The 17977-nt window shown below is 43.1% G+C and overlaps 1 protein-coding gene across 42 annotated transcripts in view; it reads left to right on the forward strand.

The window, feature by feature from the left end:
• Nucleotides 1–17977, forward strand: part of ttn.2 (titin, tandem duplicate 2) — a 253336-nt gene that overhangs the window by 151291 nt on the left and 84068 nt on the right. For 38 of the 42 annotated variants that reach the window (XM_085135108.1, XM_085135090.1, XM_085135111.1 and 35 more), the window contains 27 exons: nt 1631–1755; nt 1849–1967; nt 2071–2251; nt 3830–4132; nt 4234–4740; nt 4847–5149; nt 5392–5548; nt 5669–5811; nt 7235–7353; nt 7466–7643; nt 7785–8069; nt 8154–8447; nt 8556–8855; nt 9014–9322; nt 9405–9631; nt 9732–10046; nt 10140–10254; nt 10375–10683; nt 10773–10954; nt 11088–11226; nt 11334–11485; nt 12365–12512; nt 12607–12827; nt 14578–14674; nt 14836–15132; nt 15536–15835; nt 17112–17426. In XM_085135108.1, the coding sequence (XP_084991234.1) occupies nt 1631–1755; nt 1849–1967; nt 2071–2251; nt 3830–4132; nt 4234–4740; nt 4847–5149; nt 5392–5548; nt 5669–5811; nt 7235–7353; nt 7466–7643; nt 7785–8069; nt 8154–8447; nt 8556–8855; nt 9014–9322; nt 9405–9631; nt 9732–10046; nt 10140–10254; nt 10375–10683; nt 10773–10954; nt 11088–11226; nt 11334–11485; nt 12365–12512; nt 12607–12827; nt 14578–14674; nt 14836–15132; nt 15536–15835; nt 17112–17426 (6140 nt within the window). The remainder of the gene's footprint in view (nt 1–1630; nt 1756–1848; nt 1968–2070; nt 2252–3829; nt 4133–4233; nt 4741–4846; nt 5150–5391; nt 5549–5668; nt 5812–7234; nt 7354–7465; nt 7644–7784; nt 8070–8153; nt 8448–8555; nt 8856–9013; nt 9323–9404; nt 9632–9731; nt 10047–10139; nt 10255–10374; nt 10684–10772; nt 10955–11087; nt 11227–11333; nt 11486–12364; nt 12513–12606; nt 12828–14577; nt 14675–14835; nt 15133–15535; nt 15836–17111; nt 17427–17977) is intronic. The other 4 variants (XM_085135096.1, XM_085135107.1, XM_085135129.1 and 1 more) reach the window with 1 other exon arrangement.

Consider the following 17977-nt stretch of genomic DNA (forward strand, 5'->3'; position numbering starts at 1 on the left):
CAAACTCCCAGCCTCTACTAGCACCCGATCTGGGAGTATAAAGAATGGGGAATTTATATGTATTTACATGCCTGATCTCTGCTTACCTCATGTCAGGTTTAGGGTTGGGTTAGGGATAGATTAGGGATTTAGGGTCAGTGGGGTTAGCAGGCAATTTTTTTATGTGCGTATCTGTCCCACATGGATCTATTTCAGCTGTTAGAAAGACCAGTTTTTAATAGTTTTTGACACAAACATTCATATTTCAGTTAGCAAAACAAATGTCTGAAAGTGACCATTTAAAAAATATTTCTTTTTTTAATTTTAATGTGAAAAACTAAAATTTCATGTTTTAGGGTTGCACAGCGTCAACGTGTTAGCACGGTTAGCCCGGTAGCGCGTTAGTGCCGTGCAGCCCCTAGCATGGGCCAATCCACGCTGACAGAGATCTGCCGCGTGAATGCGGTTATGACGTTAACGTCGTTTTAACGAGAGTAACGCAGACACTAATTCTAATGTATAAAACTAAAATTTCATGTTTTAGGGTTGCACAGCGTCCACGTGTTAGCACGGTTAGCCCGTTAACGCGTTAGTGCCGTGCAGCCCCTAGCATGGGCCAATCCGCGCTAACAGAGATCTGCTGCGTGAATGCGGTTATGACGTTAACGTCGTTTTAACGAGAGTAACGCTGACAGCACTAATTCTAATGTATAAAACTAAAATTTCATGTTTTAGGGTTGCACAGCGTCAACGTGTTAGCACGGTTAGCCCGTTAGCGCGTTAGTGCCGTGCAGCCCCTAGCATGGGCCAATCCGCGCTAACAGAGATCTGCCGCGTGAATGCGGTTATGACGTTAACATCGTTTTAACGAGAGTAACGCTGACAGCACTAATTCTAATGTATAAAACTAAAATTTCATGTTTTAGGGTTGCACAGCGTCAACGTGTTAGCACGGTTAGCCCGGTAGCGCATTAGTGCCGTGCAGCCCCTAGCATGGGCCAATCCACGCTGACAGAGATCTGCCGCGTGAATGCGGTTATGACGTTAACGTCGTTTTAACGAGAGTAACGCTGACAGCACTAATTCTAATGTATAAAACTAAAATTTCATGTTTTAGGGTTGCACAGCGTCAACATGTTAGCACGGTTAGCGCGTTAGTGCCGTGCAGCCCCTAGCATGGGCCAATCCGCGCTAACAGAGATCTGCCGCGTGAATGCGGTTATGACGTTAACGTCATTTTAACGAGAGTAACGCTGACAGCACTAATTCTAATGTATAAAACTAAAATTTCATGTTTTAGGGTTGCACAGCGTCAACGTGTTAGCACGGTTAGCCCGTTAGCGCGTTAGTGCCGTGCAGCCCCTAGCATGGGCCAATCCGCGCAACAGAGATCTGCCGCGTGAATGCGGTTATTTTAAGCAAATTGGAGTTGTTTAAGTAGAAAATGTTACCAAACATGTAATAAAAATAATAATAATGATACATTTTATTTATAGGCGCCTTTCAGACCCTCATGGATGTACTGGTTTGAGATGGAGTGACTGATATAATACAAGAACATATTCTTTAAAGAATACTATATTGAAATAGTCCAACATGAGCTTCATTAAAATGGCTTTGTGTCTTTTCTTTCTTGGTTGGTGCTCAACAGGAAGGAGTATACCTCCTGTCACCTGGAGATTGACAGCAGTCTTCACGCCGATGCTGGAGTGTACAAAGTGACACTAGAAAACAAGCTGGGAAGTGCCAGTGCCACCATCAATGTCAAAGTCATCGGTATTTAAACACACATGGCCAGTTTGTACATCACTGGAGAGACACACTGAACCTGGAGCCATTTTTTTCATGTCTCTATGTCTTTGTCTCCAGGGCTTCCTGGTCCTTGCAAGGAAATTGTGGCTTCTGAGATCACAAAGAGCTCCTGTAAAGTTTCATGGGATCCACCAGATTATGATGGTGGTAGTCCAATTCTTCACTATGTCTTGCAGGTCTGAGACGGCAGCGTGTTTTTACTGATCACGTTAGAAATCTGACAGTGAAAATAAAATGCTCATGTGTTTTTTCCTTTGTTCCTTTTGTGGTGCCACACAGCGGCGCGAGGCTGGCAGGAGGACGTACATCAACATAATGTCAGGAGAGTGCAAGGTGAGCTGGGTGGTCAAAGATCTCATCCACAATGGAGAGTACTACTTCAGGGTCCAGGCCGTTAACAAGATTGGAGGAGGAGAGTTCATTGAGCTCCGCAACCCAGTCATCGCCGAGGACCAGAAACGTAAGGAAATCAAATCTGGCGATGTCATACAAGGATTCTACTTCCTGCTGTGAGGATGCCAGTAGAGAATATGATCACTTGGGATGGAGATGGAGATTAGCTAAAGCATTCACCCTTAACCATTCGGGGGATAGCAGCAGTAATGTAGTCAGCAGGAGTCAGCACAGATTTTCCCAGATTGATTATTAGTTCTTAAAGTTTTATAGCACTCGTACTCAGTGTTGGGGAGTAACGGAGTACATGTACCAGCGTTACGTATTTAAAATACAAAATATGAGTAACTGTATTCCGTTACAGTTACCATTTAAAAAGGTGGTATTCAGAATACAGTTACTTTGTTGAAATAAATGGATTACATGGCGGTCTTTTCCTGTTTCATATGTTCAGCTATGCCCTCTCTATTTTGGTGATTCCGATGGAAACCCAATCAAAACACGCATTAAGAGGCTCTAATGTCCGTGTCTCAATCTCACGGCCCATGTCACCCCTAGTTGCATAATGACATGAAGAAATTTTTTTTTTTAAATTATTACTCAAAACATTATTTAAGTTGTCACGGAGCAGAAACGGGAGCTGGAAGCATGTAAATATAATAATAACCACTGCAGCCTGACGAGCCCAGCTGTAAGTAAGCTATTAAGACTCGACTGTACACCGTGTTCGTGTTTTCCTCCAAAAACAATCAGTTCTGTTGGAGCAGCCTTTCAACGCCTCTCTCTGTCTCTCGTTAGCAAAGTTGACCCAGACAACAAAGTAAAGCTAGTTTTCAGCTACGAGCCCGACACAAACTTGACGTATTAGCCAGAGGTCCCTTTACTACCTGTTTTATATACGCGTGGAATAGTTTTCTATACGAGATCGCTGCAAAAAGTGCAGCCTTACCTAATGTCCACCTACTGTTACTCATTTATATTAAGATTTAAACATCTAGTTGGTGTTGGTATGGAGAGTAACCTTCAGTAATAGTAATAAATCACACAGCAATAGTACATTCATGTAGCTTTTAAAAGCATGATAATATAGTAAGTAATCCAAAGTATTCAGAATACGTTACAAAATATATTTTGGCGCATGTAATCTGTAATCTGTAGTGGAATACATTTTAAAAGTAACCTTCCCAACACTGCTTGTAGTCATCTGCTCACCTCGCAACTCTATCTCTGCGTACATGGGCGTGTCTCATGTTGCATTTCATACTTATATTAAGAGTAGATGTGAAACGAATGCAGGGCGGACCCTAACAACTCAGTCATAATATTGATTGAATTCTTCATTCAAATATGAGCAAATTCATGTTTTAATAGCCAGACTTTGGTATAGCACAACACTATGCCATAGTTATGTTATTCCAATAACCTTATTGAGGTTTTTAAGCTGTTTGCATTCTTAAAGCTGTATTAGCATTTGTGTGGCACGTGTCTTATCATATATGAAGTCTTTTTAGTGTGTTAAATTAGAGAGAAACATTCAACAGAATATTTCATCCATGTGAAAATAAATATTTAGTTTTCCTAAGTTTTAAATGTTTGACATTTTGCTTCCAAGAGAAATCTAACTGAATGCAAAATCTTGTTCCAGATGCTCCTGACCCACCAGTGGATGTGGAGACCCACAACCCCACATCCAGTACTGTTACTCTAACCTGGAAGCCTCCCATGTATGATGGTGGCTCCAAAATCATGGGCTACATCCTAGAGAAGCAGCAGAGAGGAGAGGACAAGTGGGAGAGGTGCAATGACTTCCTGGTGCCTGTACTATCCTACACCGTCAGAGAATTGATAGAAGGAAAGAACTTCACCTTTAGAGTCAGAGCTGAAAATGCTGCTGGGATCAGTGAGCCATCACGCAACACGCCATTTATCAAGGCCGCCGATACCATTGGTACGTATCAGCTGTGTGGTCTCGTTCTCTCTCGATCTATCTCTCGCTTTCTCTATTTCTAGGTACGCATTTCGGTTTGTCTTATTTTATTTCTCTCTTAGATCCTCCAAAGGTTTTCCTGAGTGGCAGCTTGCAGTCTGGTCTCAGCGTGAAGCGAGGCTACGAGATCTGCCTGGATGCCAACATTTCAGGATCTCCGTACCCTGAGATCACCTGGTACTGGAACAAACAATCAATTCGGCCTGAGCCACTCCGGAAGAGACCTGAAAAACCACTGAAGAAGAAGGTGGAAAAGAAGGAAGAGGAAAAGAAGGAGGAAAAGGAGAAAGGAGAGGGGACAGCTGAGAAGAAAGAGGAGAAGGAGGGAGAGGTGAAAGAACCTGAGGAAAAAGAAGGCGAGGTGAAAAAGGAGGAGGAAGTTCCACAACCAGAGGTCGAGGAGCCAGACTACCCCACCATAAATGAACGCCTGGCCATCGACAATAGCCACAAGGGTGTATCCTCTATCATTATCAGGGACTCGATTCGCCCTGATCATGGTGTCTACATGGTGAAGGTGGAGAACGACCATGGCATTGCCTCGGCAACCTGCGAGGTCAACGTACTCGGTGCGAGTTCTTTTGTTTTCTATAACCAAAGTTTTACTTTAAAGCTAATCATGTGTTAAAAAAAAGATACAAGAAGTTCAAATCTGAACATTTATTCTGTCTACAGATATTCCTGGGCCTCCAGTAAACTTTAGATTCGAGGAGGTGAGGAAGAACTCCATGATCTGCAAGTGGGATCCCCCTCTGGATGATGGTGGCAGCGAGATTCTCAACTACACCCTGGAACAGAAAGACAACTCCAAGCTGGAGATTGGTTGGAGCACCGTTACCGCGATATTGAAAGGATGTCGTTTCTTGGTGCCCAAACTCATTGAGAAGAAGGAGTACATCTTCAGGGTCGTGGCTGAGAACAAGTATGGTGCAGGCCCACCCTGTGTCTCCAAACCGGTCATTGCCAAGAATCCTTTTGGTACGGGTGCAGTTATTATTATTCTGGTCTATGCTTTTGTTTGTTGTTTTTTTCAGCTTGGTTTGTAGAGTTTTCAAGCACAAAAATGTTTGTAACTGATTAAAGTTCAGCTGAAATTAAATATATGTCATTATGTAGATTAATTAACAGATAACTGTACTATTAATGAACTTAAAGGTATACAAACAATAGTAACATACCACTTATTTTTGTTCCACTATTTCATCTCGGTATGTCCTTAGAACCTCCCGAAGCACCTGATAAACCACAAGTTGATGACATCACAGCCAATAGCATGCTGGTCACATGGAATGAACCAAATGATAACGGCAGCCCCATCTTGGGATACTGGTTGGAGCGCCGTGAGATCAACAGCTCACACTGGGCACGTGTGAATAGGTGAGAAAACCACACAATGTAACCATTTTATTTTTTCCAATTTGCAACAAGACACATGAAAGTGCATATTGGCTTGTGTGAGGGTAATAACAAAGCCTTCATGGTACCTTTGGTCTTCAGGAACATCATCGCTGAACCTGAGCTAAATGTTGAAGGTCTGATCGAGGGGCTGACTTACATCTTTAGAGCGGCTGCTGAAAACCAGGCCGGCCCTGGAAAGTTCAGTGTTCCCTCTGAACCCAAGACTGCCCAGCCAGCTATTTGTACGTAAACTAAAATCCTTTGTTCGACAGAACTGTGAGTTGTGTTCTTGTATCTGTCCGTGAAAATAAAAAGCATCACTAAATGTTTTATTCCTATATCCATCTATAATACTATAACGCAACTGGCAATTTTTTAATATTTGTCACATTTATATGTTTCATACGGAGCCCCGCAGGGGACATGGGAGAAAAAAAATTAAGACGGACTGCGAGATCTCGCAAAACAAACTCGGGATCTCGCAAAAGTTTTGCGAGATCTCGCAAAAGTTTTAGCCGCATTCTTCGGACGCCGGCTCGAAGCCGACCGGGAGGTCGAGGCACGATGTGCCGGGAAAGAGGTGTTCCTCCCAGCTGTAGTAGGTCTCGACCTCCCGTTAGCTTCGAGCTAACGGGAGGTCGAAGGCTGAAGAATGCGGCTAAAACTTTTGCTTGGATCTCTCCAAACAAAAGTTTTGCGAGATTCCGAGTTTGTTTTGCGAGATCTCGCAAAAGTTTTGTGAGATCCCGAGTTTGTTTTGCGAGATCTCACAAAAGTCCGTCTTAATTTTTTTTCCTCCCATGTCCCCTGCGGGGCTCCATAGTTTCAGATAAAATTTCAAACAAATTTTAATATTAGAAATTGATAACCCGAGTAAATAGAAAATATTTTTAAAAAGATTATTTCATTCTCATTCACATTACAGGGCCTCGAAAGAGTCCTGTATTGTTATTTTTCGTCACTACCTCCCTGAGTCGGGAGGGGATAATTTGTGCGCGTGCTGCCTTCCTTGGATGTGGTAGTCGTTTGTCAGGTTCTCTCCGGAATCGAACCCTGATTCCTCATTACCTGTGGTCAAACATGGCAGGCAGAAAAAGTGCCATCGAAAGTTAATATGGCAAGCATTGATTCAGCCATCACTTTGTGCCCTGAAGCTCAAGCGCACCCAGGTTATGGAGCAGTACGATGATACAAAACACACCAGCAAGTTCACGTTTGGATGGCCTAAAAAGCCCAATTGAAGGTTTAGGAGTAGCCAAGAGTAACTCCAGACTTAAAACATATAGAAATGGATTGGCATGACTTCAAACAGGGCAATATGGCTGAATTCAAACATATCTGCAAAGAAGAGTAGACCAAAATTCTTCCACACCAATATAAAAGATTCATTGCCAGTTATTGCAAACACCTGATTGGATAACGTTTTTCTCTTACTAAATGAAATCAACATGAAAAAACAGCATTTTCTATTTACTTATGTTGTCTTTGTTAAATACAATTTGTTTGATGATCTAAAACATTCGATTAGATGATTTCCAAGTGTTTTTTTGTTTTAGTATAATATTTGAACTGAATTACTTCCTGCCTCATCTGGGTATAGTTATTCTCACTGAAATATAGTCAATCGTAGGGTGAGCTTCATCTGTGTTTACTTTGACCCTACAGTGCCTCCAGGTCCTCCAGTTGCCCGAGTGGCAGAAACTAGTGACCACTCCATCGAAGTTGAGTGGGACCCGCCTGCTGACAATGGAGGTGGGGAAATCCTGGGATATCATGTGGATAAGGTGAAAAAGTTACTTCTCATAAGTTTTTAACTTTGTTTTTTGAGATTCTGTGATGTTAGAAGTTGATTTCAGTCCTGATGGATGTTCTTGTTTGTTCTGTGGTGTTATTCAGGCTATGGCTGGTACCAAGGACTGGTCGAGATCTACGGAGCGTCCGTGGAAGACTCGGAACTTCACTGTTTATGGAGTCAGAGAGGGAGCAAAGTACATGGTCAGAGTCATTGCCTGTAATGCTGCTGGAGAGGGAACACCAGGATTCACAGAGTCTGTATTCGTCAGAAATCCTGCAGGTTCGCTGAAAAACTCTGAAGAATGTTTTTAAAAGTGTAGAAATTTGAACCAGTGTTCAATTAGATCAAATCTTGTTCTTCTTCTTGTATTTTATTTGTTTGTTTTTCATTCTTTGCTTCTTTGCTGGTCATCACTAACAGAGATCCCTGTAATTGAATTGGATCTGTCTGTCAAGAATGGCGTCGTGATCAGAGCTGGAGAAAACCTCCTTATACCTGCTAAAGTCACAGGTAAACCCTACCCAGCCATCACCTGGACCAAGGATGAGGGCAAACCTGACAAAGACCGTACGGAGATCCTCACTGAGGACAACAACAGCATCTTTTCAGTCAAGAATGTCCAGAGGAAAGACTGCGGAAAATATCTAATCTCCGCTTGCAACCCCAGTGGCATCAAGTCTGCATGGACCAGAGTGGAGGTCATGGGTGAGTCCAGGACATTAGAATTCAGGCCGAACTTCTAATTAGTTGAACAAATGATCAAACAGAATAATATTGTTCTATTTTCAGATGTCCCGGGACCTGTCACAGACCTGAAGCCTGTTGTTGTCACTCGTAAGATGATCTTTCTGAACTGGGATGACCCTGAAGACGATGGAGGCAGTGACTTGACCGGCTTCCTCGTGGAGCGAAGAGATCCCAAGATGCACACATGGAGGCAACCTGTTGAAACCACCGCGTCCAAGTGTGAGTGTGTGGGCATTATGGAGGGACAAGAATACCTGTTCCGTGTCTTCGCCAAGAACAAATACGGCCTGGGCCCGCCTGTTGAACTAGAAACCATCAAGGCTGTAGACCCACAGGGTGAGTGCTACGTTTATTGTCATTCTATGGATGTCGGGGATTTTGAGTTTAGAAGCAGTGTGAAATGTGGAAGTGTATTTGAAACAAGTTTCTTGTGTGGTTTTGCAGGCCCACCATCATATCCTGAGAAGTTCCACTACACTGAACGCACAAAGAACTCCATCACCTTCACCTGGAAACCACCACGTAATGATGGCGGCAGCCCTATCATTGGTTACTTTGTTGAGAAAAAGAGGCAGGACCAGCAGGCCTTTGAGCCCTGCAACACTGAGATCTGTCCCAACATGACTATGACTGTGGAGGGCCTGGATGAAGCCTGGATGTACGAGTTCAGAATCAAGTGTGCCAACCTTATTGGAGAGAGTGAGCCATCCATCCCACTGACTGTGGTTATCCAAGACGATGAAGGTAAAGCCTGAGAACTTCTACTTGTTCAAGTAATGGACGGAAGAGTTTTCTCCAGAGAAATGTATATAAAATAAAGAAGTTGACCCTGGTGGATGCTAATAACTTGGCTCATGGCTCATGCATTCTGATTTGGTTGATTTCTGTCTTGCCTTTCTCAGTGTCTCCCGAGATTCACATGCTGAAGCAGTTCAAAGGGGACACCATTACTGTGAAGAAGGGTGAATCCATCGAGATCCCAGCTGATGTCCTGGGACTCCCCATCCCTAAGGTTGAGTGGTCTAAGGATGACGTAGTGATCGAGAAGCCTACTGAGACTCTACTGATGGAGACAAATGTGACTGGCAGAATGAATTGCAAGACCATGCTGTCCATCCCAGCAGCCAACAGGAGGGACTGTGGCAGTTACACTGTGGCTGCCTCCAACAACATGGGTTCAGCCAAGCACACGGTCTATGTCATGGTGCTTGGTGAGTTGAAATCACGTCACCGAGGTGGTACTTTATAACATAAAATAAGGTGTTATGACTGAACTCATGCTCTTCTCTTCAGACCGACCAACTCCACCAAGGAGATTGACAGTAACCAATATCAGAGGTGAGTCCTGCTACCTCAACTGGGACGCACCAATTGATAATGGCGGAAGTGAACTGACCAACTACATCATTGAGAAGAAGGAAGTGGTAACAGAGGCGCCTGAGGTGGAAGAGGGACAGGAAGCTCCACCTGAACCGCAGTGGGAGGAGGTTACAAATAGCATAATTGAGAGAAAATATGGGGTATGTCTTTATAATAGCAGCACCAACTGCAAGTTATATTAATAATAATAAATGTAGTCCAATTGGTTTCCAATGGTAACATCACCTACATCTTCTGAAGGTCTGGAACCTGGAAGACAAAAAGACCTACCTTTTCCGGGTACGGGCTGAGAACCGCTACGGTAAATCTGATCCCTGCACAACTGAGGAAGTTAAAATTATAGACCCCTTCGGCCTTCCTGGCCCACCAGAGAAACCAACAATTGCAGAGTACTGCAAGACCTCCATGACTCTAACCTGGGAAGCTCCCAGAGATAATGGAGGCTCCACGATTATTGGTTACTGGCTGGAAAAAAGGGAGAAAGGTACTGCTTACTGGGCTAAAGTCAATAAGATGCCCATCACAAAGAGGGGCATGAAAGGCTGGGAGTACCAGGTGAGCTGTGGGGCTTTGTAGTAATTTTAACATTTATTTCAAGCAAAGCACTCCTTGTTGAAATTGAATACTGTTGCATTATGTGTCTCTCAGGTGACACGTCTGTTTGAAGGAACAGAGTACGAGTTTAGGGTCGCAGCCTGTAACTCAGCAGGAACCGGACCTTTCAGTGGACCATCTGACTCTGCCTTTGCTGTTGACCCTCTCAGTAAGTAAAGGACAATGCATGTCTTTTTAAAACCCACCAGCTTACTTAAGTCTGGTGTTGGCCACCAGATTCGGGGGGATGATGAACGATTTTTTCACATTCTGTTGCTTTTCCCTGCAGCTCCTCCAAGCATGCCTGCTGCTCCTGAGGTGGCTGATAAGACCAAACACAATGTCACACTCTCCTGGAAACCACCAGAGAGCGATGGTGGCAGTCCCATCAAGGGCTACATTATCCAGATACAGGGTGAGGGGACATCAGAGTGGGTGAGAGTAAATGATCCTGAAACCCTGGACCCCACTACTGAGTTTACAGTGCCGAGCCTCCGCGAGCTGAAGCGCTACCGCTTCAGGATCATTGCTGTCAATGACGTTGGAGAGTCTGATCCCAGCCCCCGCACTAGTGAAGTTCTTATTCAGGATGTCCAACGTATGTCTGAATTTTAAGTAATTTTCACTACGATAAGTAGATACTGCGTATTTCATCCACTGATGTGTCTATCAATTTCTACTCAACAGTTCCACCTTCAATCACACTTGATATGATGGCAGATGACCTGGTTTACATCCGTGCTGGAGATCCCATTAGAATCCCCACCACCATCAAAGGCCGGCCCACTCCTAAGGTAACCTGGGACTTTGACGGCAAAGCCAAGACGCACAAGAAAAACAAACTCCACACACTGCCTGTGGACTCTGAGGTGAGACCTTAATACCAGAGTTCTTTCTGAAGAGTTCTTGCCCTTGTTTAAAATTTTATGAAACCATTACATTATTATGTTTGTATATCTTACAAAATACATAAGACAATTCTTTAACTATTTTTTGAACTAGCTTGTTCAGGTGGAGTCCACAGACACCACTTCTGTTGTGACTATACCTGTCAGTCTGAGGACTCACTCTGGACGTTACACCATCACAGCCAAGAACAAGTCTGGACAGAAACACCTCAACATTAGGGTCATTGTCCTCGGTATGTTTGTGACTTTTTTAAGAGAAGCATACTTATAGATGACTAGCAATGGCAGAGTGGCATCTTTTTCCTGTGTCCTAAATGTTTTACTGTGCTTGTGGCTGCAGATGTTCCCGGACCTCCAAAGGACTTAAAGATTACTGACATCACCCGATCAACCATGAGGCTGATCTGGAAGCTCCCCGATACAGATGGAGGAGAGCGAATCAAGAGTTACTTTATTGAGAAGAAATCGGTGACCGACAAGGCCTGGGCCCAGGTAAACATCACCTTGTTGTCAGTTTCTCTATCCTATTTTGCTAAGTTTCAAAAGTAATGTATTAGAGGTGGGAATCACCATACATCCCACGATACGATATTATCACAATACTTAACGCACGATACGATATTATTGCAATTTTTTAAAATATTTTGCGATATTCAGATTCTGTACATAAAGGTAAACTTTATCAATATTCATTTTATCTAATATCAAGTCTCACACTCAGTCTTTCTCTCATTTCAGTTTTATTGTTGACAAACTGAACGGTTTGTATTACAGTCTAGTCCAACTTAACTGAATCAACCATCTGGTACAATTATAGCTATTCTGAACTATGCAGTTTATGAAAACTATGCAGCCCCTTCAGCAACTGAAGAATTTGAAAGTAAATTAAAACAAAATATAATTTTACATTAAATAAAAAAGTTTTAAACTTAATTAAAATAAAACATGTCTTAAATTAAAATAAGTAAACTGTCATGTTTATTGCTGCCAAAAACAAGTGAAACACATTTGGACAGTGAAGGAATGTCAGGATTCTTGCTCAGAAAAAGGATCAACATGCTCTGAAGTCAGAGCACAAAAACCTTTTTTGTAACAAAGTATCGATTTCTGCTGTCCCTGTATCGATACATTATTAGCAAACAAAATATCACGATGCTACAAAGTATCGATTTTTCCCCCACCCCTATAATGTATGGAAATAGTCCCTTTGATTAGATGTTGCAGGAATGGATAGAGACTCCCAGGCTAAATAGTAAGCTGCTTCTATGATTCTAATAATATGTCCATGACTCACTACATGTAACAGCTAAGTTTAACTTTAAGATTCTGCTGTTTGTGATTGATTAGCTGAGCTTTTTGCTTTGTTATCAGGTTAATGTAGCCTGTGCTAGCCAGGCCTACGTGGTGCCAGGACTGCTAGAGGGTCAGGACTACCTGTTCAGAGTGCGAGCAGAGAACCGATTGGGATTCGGCCCGTTCACCGTCACCACTGAACCTGCCCGGGCCAGAGACCCCATCTGTGAGGACTTGCTTGGAATTTGAGCTCCAGATATGCAGCACATACTTCCAAAGTTTACATGAATTGCCCTAATATTAACCTTCCTCTTTCTCAGACCCACCTGACCCCCCCACCAAGCTGAAGGTTAACCTGGTGACAAAGAACACTGTCACCTTGAGCTGGGAGGCTCCCAAAAATAATGGTGGCTCTCCTGTGAAGCATTACATCATTGAACGATTGAGCTGGGACACCACCGGCAAGGAGAAAGAGACCTGGAAACAGTGCAACAAGAGAGATGTGGAAGAGCTCACCTTCGTGGTAGAGGATCTCAAAGAGGTCAGGCTTTCCTCTTCAAAGGATTCCTCCATGGACTGCTTCTTTCCTGTATTAATTAGAATCACATTTATGAATACATGGCTTTTTGTCCTAGTTTTCATATTGATCATTTTCTTTCTGGAAGTTATTTAAGATGATTTCTAGAAAACTCAAACTGATAACTGATGAAAATGTTGATTCTGTTCATGGGGTGTAGCGTTTTCAGTGGGAGAAACGTTTCGTCATCATCCAGGTGACGTCTTCAGTCTCAGCTGACTGCAGGTTTCAATCTTATAAACAGGAAATTTGCCCAATAACTGAAACAAGCACCACTAGTGAAAAATGGTCAGTTTCAAGATCATTAATATGCAAATTCTCATGACCATTGATCACTGTCCATGAGTCCCATTCACAGAGAGTTGGGGAATGGCTGCAATCACAGCATTGTCAGATGGTGACAGATGTACCCTTAGGCCCCCTCCTCCATTCAGAGATGGTCTTTCCCTTTTCACGTAAATGTCCTCCTTGACTCCGCCCTCAAACCAGCGTTCCTCCCTGTCCAGGATGTTACATCCTCATCCTTGAAAGAGTGTCCACTGGCCTGTAGGTGTAAATATCTGTTATTAACCTCTGTCTCTCTTCCACAGCATGTCTTTATCCTGTCTTCCTTCTCTCACCCCAACCAATCACAGCAGATGGCCCCGCCCCTCCCTGAGCCTGGTTCTGCTGGAGGTTTCTTCCTGTTAAAAGGGAGTTTTTCCTTCCCACTGTCGCCAAAGTGCTGCTCATAGGGGGTCATATGATTGTTGGGTTTTTCTCTGTATCTATGAAGCGCCTTGAGGCGACTTTTGTTGTGATTTGGCGCTATATTAATAAAATTGAATTGAATTGAATTGAAAATAGACTGCAGAGTCCTGACGAGGTCGCTCTTCTGTGTTGTGCCATCCTCTTAGCCCAGGGGTGGGCGACTCCAGGCCTCGAGGGCCGGTGTCCTGCAGGTTTTAGATCTCACCTTGGGTCAACACACCTGAATCACATGATTAGTTCGTTACCAGGCCTCTGGAGAACTTCAGGACATGTTGAGGAGCTAATTTAGCCATTTAAATCAGCTGTGTTGGTTCAAGGACACATCTAAAACCTGCGGGGACACCGGCCCTCGAGGCCTGGAGTCGCCCACCCCTGTCTTAGCCATGTAAACATCCTCATCATTGAAAGAGTGTCCACTGGCCTGTAGGTGTAAATAGACTGCAGAGTCCTGGCCTGACGAGGTAGCTCTTCTGTGTTGTGCCATCCTCTTAGCCAGAGGTTGTTTGGTTTCCCCGATGTATAAATCCTGGCACTTAACAGCGTACACTATGTTACTCTGTTTGTGTCGGAGGACTGGATCCTTGGGGTAGACCAGTTTTTGGCAAAACTTCTCTCCCACTGAAAACGTTACCTCCAGATGAACAGAATCAGCTTTTTGGGATTTCCTTAGCTGGATGATCAAGGATGCATACAGACATAATGCAATAAAGATTGTTTTTTTACTTTAAAGTTTTTTAAGATGATTAATATTTAGTGCATAATCTTTAACCCACTCTATCTCTCTGCGATGTTACTGTAATTTTAACTTGTATTTCTCCAACGCAAAATTTGACAATTAATTAATTAAAAAAACTAACAACAAAAAATAACAGGAGAGGATAAAAACTGAGCTTTCCACAGTGGTTTGGGAATTTCTACCGGAGTTTTATCCAAACTTTGTGCTGACTGTCTTGTTAATCTACAGGGAGGAGAATATGAGTTCAGAGTAAAAGCTGTAAATGCTGCTGGACCCAGCCGACCCTCTGCCACCATTGGACCCATGGTCATCAAGGATCAGACATGTGAGCAACAGCCTCTTCAGCCAATGACAGGCCACTCATATTCCACTCTATGTGACCAGCACTTTGTTTTTTAAGTCAAATATTCATCACGAACATCTGTGGGTGCCTGAGATTGTTGCATCCAGTTATGATGGTGATTAACAAACAGTTTGTTTCTGCAGGTCCGCCCACTATTGAACTACGCGAGGCTATGGAGGGAGAGGAGGGCTGTGACATCAGCATCGTTGCAAAAGTTAGTGGCTGTCCGTTCCCCAGCCTCGTTTGGCACAAAGCCAGTCTGGACAAACCTGAGGAGAAGTCTGCCATTCAGTACGACCAACATATCAACAAACTAGTGACCCAGGATAAGTGCACCCTTCTAATACAGCAAGCCAGCAGGCATGACAGCTCACTCTACAGCCTGACAGCCACCAATAGTCTGGGCACTGTTTGCAAGGGCATCAAGCTCTCAGTGTTTGGTAAGAAATTCAACCTAAAGATGTTTCATGTGTCTTTACAACTCTTAAAACAACAAAGCTGAATCACAGCAAACCATATTTCTTATCAGATAATTTAATTTAAAGTTTCATTACCAGACGCGAGGCCTGACAGAGCGCTGTCGCCTTCAAATCAACAGCGCTATGCCCGACTCAAAGCCTTCGCAGTATCCAAAGTTTGTAATGTTCGATTAAAAACATCTTCAGAGAGAATGAGAAGGTCATTTTGAAACAGAGACTTTATTCAAATTGTGTGATGTTCTCAAATTAAGGTAAAAAAGTCTCGTAGTAGTTTAACTATCAGCTGATATCAGGTTTGATCACTGGTTGAATTTCCAGGTCTCTTCAGATATACATATATGACTCAGCCTCCCTCCCTATGTAGGCCCTCCCAGTGCCCCAGTCGGACCAGTCAAGTTCACGGAGGTGTTTGCAGAAAGAATCGGCCTCGCCTGGAACCCTCCCATCGATGACGGTGGATCTAAGATCACCAACTACGTGGTTGAGAAGCGCGAGGAGAACAGGAAATCCTGGGTCCATGTCTCCAACAATCCCAAAGAGTGTGCCTATGTGGTAACCCGGCTGACCGAGAACCACGAGTATGAGTTCAGAGTCATGGCTCAAAACAAGTTTGGAGTCGGCCCACCAGTGGTCAGTGAACCAGAGAAGGCCAGAAATCTCTTCAGTGAGTGTAGACCATCACGTCTTCACCCTCATTACACAAATGATGACAAATAACTTGTATTACACTTTATGTTAATATTATCTATTACATGTTAAATTATTTCTTTACAGTCCACTTACTGCATAATTCACCGTCATCATCTAATATTAAAAAAACTACTGTCAATTCTATGGTTTTATATATCAGGACACATTAAAAAAAGAAATTGGTCTTTAACCCTTTAAAACCGGTCAGAGCGGGCACGCTCCGTTTTGTGCAACTACTTTTAAATCCTTGTAGAACTGCAACCACGTGAGCTAGCGCAATAATTTTTTTTGCATATGAAACCGGAGGAGTTGTACTTACATCTTATGCCAGCAGCTTGTCCTCGGTCACAGTTTCCTTCCACATATAGCTTTGCAAAAATGGCATAAAAAGCACTTGCAGCAACAAAAACATAATATTCCAGAAACACGCTTTGCCGATCCGATCAGCTGTTCATAACACTTCCTACGTTAGAATAGACGTCAGCGCGAACTATCACCTGTCCGCCATGACCTGCCCGAAACCGGAAGTGACGTCATTTTCGCAGAAATGTAGTTTTTTACCATCAGGGTCTCATGAGCCTATACTGGTGTTTTTTAAAGTTATGTTTGACTTTATGACTTTCTGTGTGGTTTCTGGGATGCTTAGGACTCATATTGCACTGCTGGAAATAGTTTATTTTGATGCATATGCTGCTTTTTTGCAAATTTGCAGTATAATATTTATTTTCGTTTTTCCTGCAGTGTATAAAAATTGGTGTATTTGAAAAATAAAACTATGAAGACACTCAAAATAAATTTCCTGTGGTGGGAAACTATTTTGTGCAACTTTTTTGTATTTACAGTTTTGAGGGATAAACCTCTTAAATTTCTCTAACTAGAAATATATGTTAAAAAAACAAAAACAATTTTCAATTTTTTGTAGTTTATTGCACCTTTTTGCAATTTATGTAATTACTATTTACTTAATGCATACATATTATTAACATTTGGGCTATAATGGTTGTATTGATGTATAGAAACTTGAAATGCTCCCAAAAATGGCTCCACAGCATGTAAACATATAATATAAGCTCTGGCGGACTTGGTTCTATGGTAGGTCTTAAAGGGTTAACAGGCCAAATATTACATATTACACTGTGTCACTAACACCCACACCTCTACAGGATTCTGATCTGTCTGTCTGGTAATTCATAGACAAATGATGTATTGATTATTGATGGATCGTGGATAACAGCCCTGTCCTCTTGCAGCTGTCCCCGGTCAGTGTGAGAAGCCCACTGTGACCGAAGTCTGTCTGGAGTCAATGACGGTCAACTGGGAAGAACCCAAGTACGATGGCGGGTCCTCCGTCACTGGCTACATCCTCGAGAAGAAGGAGACCACTGCCAAGCGCTGGATCCGTGTCAACCGTGAGCCCATTAGGGCACTGCCACTGGGCAACAACTGGGATGTCACTGGGCTACTGGAAGGGGCCCTATACCAGTTCCGGGTCATTGCTGTCAACGCTGCTGGCTGTGGACTGCCCAGTATACCTTCTGACCCCGTACTCTGCAGAGACCCCATCAGTAAGACGGAAGTTATTATTGTGTTGAAGCATGTTAGCAGCAACATTGTAACAGAGATTAGATCATGTTAAATAAATCAAACTCCAGACAGCAAATTGTGTTGGTGGTAGGGATGCACCGATACCCGATACCGATACTGGTATCCCGATACCGATACTGGTATCGGGTATCGGGGCCGATACTGTAAAATGTGTGTGTACTCATACTCGTAAAAGTTAACCGATACCAAGAACCGATACCAACTTATTTCATTAATCAGAGGGTGGCTTGTCATTTTTGTTGTAGTTTTTTAGATTGGCCACTAGGGGGACATCCCGCGCTAAACAGGCACAGGGTTAGACGAGTGAGACTGGCGACTCCAGATAAAAAAGAGAAACTGGAGGCTGCTGTAGCTACGCTAAACAAAATGTCAGCAGTGTGGAACAGCCAACTTTAACTCAGGTTTTGGAAAAGCGATGAAAAATGTCAAGAGAAAATCCACGGGCAGTTAAAATAACAAAGGCTCTGACTCATTTTATCGCTCTGGATGACCAGCCAATGCCGGTCGTGGA

Source organism: Neolamprologus multifasciatus, chromosome 16, assembly GCF_963576455.1.
Source record: "Neolamprologus multifasciatus chromosome 16, fNeoMul1.2, whole genome shotgun sequence".
NCBI lineage: Eukaryota > Metazoa > Chordata > Actinopteri > Cichliformes > Cichlidae > Neolamprologus > Neolamprologus multifasciatus.